This window comes from Olea europaea, chromosome 11 (genome assembly GCF_002742605.1).
Source record: "Olea europaea var. sylvestris chromosome 11, O_europaea_v1, whole genome shotgun sequence".
Classification (NCBI taxonomy): domain Eukaryota; kingdom Viridiplantae; phylum Streptophyta; class Magnoliopsida; order Lamiales; family Oleaceae; genus Olea; species Olea europaea.
The window spans coordinates 31227744-31235332 of NC_036247.1; the positions used below are offsets into that span (position 1 = coordinate 31227744).

At 35.2% G+C, this 7589-nt stretch overlaps 1 protein-coding gene across 1 annotated transcript in view; it reads right to left on the bottom strand.

The window, feature by feature from the left end:
- Nucleotides 1-6450: 6450 nt before the first annotated feature.
- Nucleotides 6451-7589, bottom strand: part of LOC111404975 (NAC domain-containing protein 90-like) — a 2655-nt gene continuing 1516 nt past the window's right edge. Inside the window, exon 3 of the mRNA XM_023033696.1 lies at nt 6451-6918. Within this exon, the coding sequence (XP_022889464.1) occupies nt 6592-6918 (327 nt within the window). The 3' untranslated portion in view covers nt 6451-6591. The remainder of the gene's footprint in view (nt 6919-7589) is intronic.

Here is a 7589-nt window from a genome sequence, read left to right on the forward strand (position 1 = left end):
CTTCTTTGGGAAAAATGTGTGCTATCGATGTGGCCAAGAAGGTCATTTTGCTCCGAATTGCAAGGCATACCTACCTAAGAAGGATAATGAACAAGGCAAGAAAGTGAAAGCCAAAGTCTTTGCTTTAACCCGGGAAGAGGCAACAGAGGATCCAAATGTAATGGCAAGTATTCTATTAGTATCTGAACTACCTACATATGTTCTTGTAGACTCCAGAGCTACTCATTCATTTATCTCCACCGCATTTATTGCTAAATCATGTACTGCATGTGAAAATGATAGTGTTCTAGAAATTTCTATTCCATCCGGTAGAATTTTGAATACCAATCAGATCTCTTGGGCTGTAAAATTAGTAATGGAAGAAAAAGAATTTGTAGCTGATCTACACCTCCCAAACATGAAAGACTTTGACGTTATTTAAGGAATGGATTGGTTGGGAAGCAATCACGCAACCATTCGATGTTTCAAAAAGGAAGTAGTTTTTAAGAGGCCTGGGGAGGATGAGTTTTGATTTTTCACTGTACAAGTTAAGTCTTTACCTTAACTCGTGTTGGCCATGAAAGTACAAAAGATGTTAAAGAAAAGATCTTGTCAAGGGTTTCTAGTGAGTATACATGGAACACAACAATCGGAGATTACGATTGGTAATGTGCCGATTGTACGAGATTTCATTGATGTATTTCCTGATGGCTTATTTGGCGCGCCACCAGATAGGCAATTGGAGTTTACAATTGACCTCGTACCTGGTGCAACTCCAGTGTCTAGAGCTAAATACAGGATGGCGCCAAAGGAACTCCAAGAATTAAAGATACAGTTGCAGGAGTTGTTGGATAAAGGTTTCATCCAACCAAATACATCTCCTTGGGGCGCACCGGTTTTGTTTGTGAAGAAGAAGGATGAGTCAATGAGATTATATATTGATTATAGGGAACTGAACCGATTGACAATCAAGAACAAATATCCTCTTCCTCGAATTGAAGATCTCTTTAATCGTTAAATGGTGCAACAGTATTTTCCAAAATTGATTTGAGGTTGGACTATCATCAGTTGAAGGTAAAGGCAAATGACATTCCAAAGACAGCATTTAGAACTCGCTATGGTCATTATGAGTTCACAGTAATGCCCTTTGTATTAACAAATGCCCCTGCAGTATTTATGGATTTATTGAATAGGGTATTCCACCAGTATTTAGATCAATTTGTCATTGTCTTCATTGATGACATTTTAGTGTATTCAAGGAATAAAGATCAACATGAAGAACAACTGAAAGTAGTGTTGGAAACACTACGAAGGGAGAAGTTGTATGCCAAATTCAAGAAATGTGAATTTTGGCTTAATTTTATAGTTTTTCTTGGTCATGTGGTTATGACACAAGGAATTGAAGTGGACCCTAGTAAAGTTGAAGCGGTAACAAACTGGTCCCGACCAACAAATGTAGGCGAAGTTCGTAGTTTCTCGGGACTAGCCGGTTATTATGGGAGATTTATTGAGGGATTCTCCAAAATAGTCAGGCCAATGACCCAATTAACCAGAAAGGGTGTAAAATTTCAGTGGACTGAGAAATGTGAGGAGAGCTTCCAAGAACAGAAATAGAAACTGGTTACAGCTCCAGTTTTAGCTATACCAGAGGGTTCAGATGGATTCATTATATACAGTGATGCATCCAAATAAGGTTTGGGATGTGTACTGATGCAGTTTGGGAAGGTGATCGCATATGTCTCTAGACAATTAAAACAACATGAGCAAAACTATCCTACGCATGATCTAGAGTTGGCAGCAGTAGTACACGCTCTAAAGATATGGCGTCACCACCTTTACGGGAGAAAGTGCGAAATCTATACAAATCATAAAAGTTTGAAATACTTCTTCACTCAAAAGGATCTGAATATGAGACAGAGAAAGTGGCTAGAGTTAGTTAAGGATTATGATTGCACTATCTATTACCATCCGGGTAAAGCTAATGTAGTCGCAGATGCTCTTAGTAGGAAGACAGTAGGACAACTAGCTGCCTTACCCACAACTCAAGTACAGTTGATAAAGGAGTTTGATAAATTGAAATTGGAAGTTGTCATTCCACCAACTCAAGTTACTGCAAAAGTTTCAACAATAAAGATACAACCTACCTTTAGGGTACGAATCAAGGATGCTCAAGACAATGATCCATTCTTGAGAAAAATCAAGGCGGAAGTTGGTATGACTAAAAGAAAAGGTTTTGTAATAGCAGAGGACAATGCTTTGATGGTCAAGGAAAGACTATGTGTACCAAAGGATGAAGGGATAAAAAAAGAAATATTAGAGGAAGCTCACTATGCCCCGTATTCTGCACATCCCGGTGGTACTAAAATGTATTGAGACCTCCGTGATACCTTTTGGTGGTGGAATATGAAAAAGGGGATTGGTCTCTTTGTTGAGAAGTGTATTGTATGCAAGCAAGTTAAAGCAGAACATCAAAGACCATCAGGACCATTAAATCCATTGGAAATTTCAGAGTGGAAATAGGAGCAAATAGCCATGGATTTTGTAGTAGGTTTTCTAAAGTCAATAAAAGGACACGATGCCATATGGGTAATTGTAGACTGGTTGACAAAGTCCGCTCATTTCCTTCCAATAAAAATGAACTATAGTATTGATCAATTTGCTCAATTATATGTTAAGGAAATTGTTAGGCTACATGGAATTCCAACATCCATCGTCTCAGATCGAGACCCAAGATTCACTTCTAAATTTTGGAAGAGCATGCAGAGAGTTATGGGGACAAAGTTAAATTTCAGCACTGTCTACCATCCTCAATCTGATAGACAGACGGAAAGGACTATTCAAATCTTAGAAGATATGCTCCGAGCATGTGTCTTGGATTTAAGAGGTAGTTGGGAGTCACACCTATCATTAGTGAAGTTTGCATACAATAATAGCTTCCAGACTACTATTGGCATGGCTCCTTATGAAACTCTCTATGGTAGAAGATGTAGATCCCCAATTCATTGGGATGAAGTCGGAGAAAAACAAATTTTGGGTCCAAAGATTATTGCAAGGACAGTGCAAGCAATTGATAAAATTAGGGACAGAATAAAGTCTGCTCAAGATAGACAGAAGAGCTATGCAGATCAACGGAGAAAATCGATAGAATTTGAAGTCGGTGAGAAAGTGTTTCTAAAAGTGGCACTCATAAAAGGATTTCTTAGATTTGGCAAGAAGGAAAAGTTGAGACCTCGATTCATAGATCCTTTCGAAATTCTAGATAGAATTGGGAATGTAGCGTACTGTTTAGCATTGCCACCTAGACTATCAGCAGTACATAATGTATTCCATGTGTCGATGCTTAGAAAGTATGTGCATGAGCCCGAACATGTGATAAGCTATGATTTATTGGAGGTACAGAAAGATCTAACATATGAAGAGACTCCTTTGGAGATTATCGAAAGGAAAACACATGCATTAAGGAATAAAGAAATTGCTTTAGTTAAGGTTCGATGGGAAAATCATGGAGTCGAAGAGGCTACTTGGAAAAAGAAGAAGAAATAAAAGCCAAGAATCTAGAGCTATTCGGCTAAATAAGGTAATTTCGAGGACGAAATTATTTTAAGGGGGTAAGGATGTAACACTCCGAATTTTTAATTTTTCCACATGGGCTGGTAGCAAATAAAATAATCAGTGTCCAATATTGTCGTCACACTAAAGTCGAAAAGTTGAAGTAATAAACACGTCCCACTTATTTGCATAAATGGTTTATTTCGTAAACGTATACTTTTAATTTATCGTAACTTATTTGGGTCGAATATTTAAGTATTTTAAAAGTTATTAAAAATATATCGATATGATACTCATTTTGTAGCTCGTACTTAATAACATAAATTGGCTCAAGAAGAAATAATTTTGGACTATTTATAATCAAGTTATTTCAATAGAAAGAAAAGTATTGTAAATTCTATAAATTGTTAATATAATAATAGTAATTATATATATAATATAAAATGATAAATTGAAACGTCAATTGTCTTCCTTGGAATTTGAAACACCAATTCATTCATTATTTATATAAAAAAAAATAAAAAATCATTCAATTAGCATTTGTAACTCACTCAACCGTCCAGGAGTGATTTGAAACCTCCCTCATTATTAACTTGAAATTTAATTAGTCCATTAAATCTCTTTTAGACTTTTCGTCTAAACATACCAATTTATATATAGATACATATGAAAGAAACTTTTCTTTACCCACCTAAAACATTGGCATTTCACGTCTAAACCCGTTCATACTTTTGAAAAAGAGTAGCAATTTATTTCACTAATCGTTTCAGAATTTTTTTTTTAATCATTGAGGTAAGAATACATGGTGCAAGTGGTAAATTCTTATCCTTGATATTTATGTAAATTACATAATATGACATAATATACCGACATTTCTTTGATTTAGAGCTCAATTAATTTCTTAAGAATCACCATATCCCGTGGGATTTAACATCTTTTTTTTGACTTGACAGTCCATCCCGAAATATTTAACTTTTTTGCATTCGACCCGAAGGTCTTATAGTATCTCAAGAAATAAGAATTTACCACCTGCACCATATATTCTTATCTCAATTGATATCCAAGAATTTGTATAAAAATGATTTGTAGATAACATAAAATAAAATCTTTTCAATAATTAAATTCATGTGTATGAATTTGTACAGAGATAAAGTTGTGAATTTTGTTTTAAAAAATGAAAACACTCACCTGAATGTATAACATTCATCATGCACGTTACATTAAAGGAAAAAAAACATCTTTTAGTTTTAAATTAGATAAAAAATGCGCGTTTTTTTGTTACGACCAATTGGTACCAGGATTCAACTTAAGTCTTATTTAAAAGAAATGTTATGAGGTCGAATTTTGGGGGACGCGACAGAAAGCCGTGAGGAGTAATTGGGCGCAAGGCCCATCCAAAGCTAAACTCCTTCATATCAGAAGCTCTCTCTCGTGGCCGAAGCACTTGTTTTCTTTAGAGCAAGTTTGATGAGTGTATCTTTAAGAATGATTGATACACATTTGCATTAATAAGTGTTAGACAAGTCGACCTAGGAATGCAGGGCGGCTGACCTCTTGTCAAACGTATTTGTCAATGTAATTAATGTGTGATAGTGTAATATGAGACTTCGATCAATCAGATGGAGCTGCGTGGATCTGATCCAACGATGGTTAATTGGGCCTGATCACTATAAATAGCAACTTTTGTAACATTGTAAGGAATGGAAAAAATATATTCAAGCTTACATGCTTATCACCACCCTTGAAATTTATTTACATAAGTTACAATTATTCCTTTCTACAATTGCTCCCGGCCGTGTGTATTTCACTCCTATTCCCACGTTCTTAATAAGCTGTTGAATCTCAAACCGGATATATATATATATTGCTACTCAAACAGGGGCCTTCTACGTCCTAGAGTTTTCAATTTAATTTTCTAAGCCAATTTCGTCAAATCATCGACTGTCTCTTAGAAAGAATTTAATATAGCTCAAACAAGGGCCTCCTACGTTCTAGAGTTTTCAATTTAATTTTCTAAGCCAATTTCGTCAAACCATTGACAATCTCTTATAAAGAATTTAATATATTGCTACTCAAACAGGAGCCTTCAACATGCCCTTGTGACAGGGGCTAAGGTGGTGAGGTGTCATCACCTCAATCCCCGTTTACACGTCTTGTTTGTATAGCATTGCTCGAGAATTTATCTTCACAAACATTATGGCATGTGTCATTGGCTTTGTAATTCCAACAATTTCCTCATGAGGGGATGAGTCGAGAGAATTTTGAATCAAAGTTCTGAATTTTTTTCGTCCTTCGTCATAATAATATCTTGGGGTTTGCAACGATTCACGGACTTGTCAATTTTAGGATATGTTTAATATATAATAACACAGATCTCTTATCTGAAAGTGAGTTTTTAAAACTATCTTCACTTTAATTTTTAGTTACACGTTCTGAAATTATGTACTTTTCACATTTTTCATAACTTTTTGTTACTTTTTAACTATTTACCAAAAAAACGAAAAATCAGTTTCGAAAAAAATTGCCATTTTATGCTGTTCTCCTTTGCTAAACATTAAAAAAAATGCTTGGTAAGATGCTGAACAAAGTACTTCGCAGTACAATAGACATGGATTTTCAAGCTCCTATTTGGTATAAATTTTTAATAGATTTTGAGAAAAGTAATATATTTTGAAAAATGAGCAATTAAAATGGCAAAAAAAAAAAATTTGGAGTTTAAGTGCAAATTTTATTTAGTGGAAGAATATTTTGGTTAAAGATGAATTTTTAGAGAAATTTAAATTTTAAAAGATGGAGACTAAACGTAGGCCTTCAACTGAGGTCTCTAAATATAACAAGCGAAGATGTGTTAAAAATTAGAAAAAGCCCGTTTGATGCCAAAAGTTTGAAATTCGAGAAGTAAAATTCCACAAAATACTCTCATCTATTTGTTCTTCAACTTTCTAGCAATTTTTTAAGCAATCCCAAACAAGCAACTAAAACATAAAACGAGGCTTTTCCCTACATAAATTAACACCATGCTCTCATAGAGAGTTTCTCCATTTCTGGATCATCTGAGATCATTCACAAGTTTCCAAAATCAGACCAGTTATATTGTTCTCCGTCCCAAGATGGTCCATTATCCACAACAATCATATTGCAGTTGTTCATGGCACTTTCCACGGACTGACAAGGATTAGCATTATCGTGATCTTCTGGGGATGAATTGTCAAATAAGTAGACAGTTCTATCTGGAGGATGGTTTTCTTGGGATGTTGCCGCCACATTTTGGTCGTGAACCGCCACTAGTTGGTTGCCTTCCGCCATTTCATGTGGCCGCGGCCTTCTGTCAAACACCCTCATGCTTTCCGATTTTCTGTAGACTCGGCACAAACTGATATCTTCTCCTAACTGCATAAAAGAAACCAAAGTGGAAAAAATAAATAAATAATTATCCACGGACACTAGAGAAAAATAACATAATCGAAAATGATTTTCCAAATTATTTAGCTTCCACACCCAACAATAGGAGTTTATCTCGGTATCTTGAACAAAAGAGGACTGTTTACTTGAGGGCTACAATTAAAGATAAACATGAAGTATGTGTAAGTGTTATGCCCTAGATCCAATCGATTTAGGTTGTAAACGTTTTTAATATATTTAATGCATTTGATTTTGGCGAGATCTATTATTTATTTAAATTAATTTTGTAATAAATAATATTAAATAATAGAATCCGAAGACCCAATTTTTAGGTAATCTGTTAATCACAAGGAGTTGTGATTGTGAGATACAAATTACATATAATTGGATCTTGAATAAACCATGGTCGTAAGTAATAACGAGATACGGATATCGTTAATACAGTTAGACCATCACGTGTGGCATTTCTTACTTATGAAGTAAGTAGCTGATCTCACGAGCTAAAGTGTGGTGACACTTAAATGAACATGTGGATGTTTTGTTGTAGAACAAAACATTGGAGACCCGCTAAGAGATTCCACATGGATAACTATCTGAGTGTCAGTGGCTAATCTCTAACGTTCGGTAGTGGAATTGGTCCTTTGACTTGAGGTCGTCAT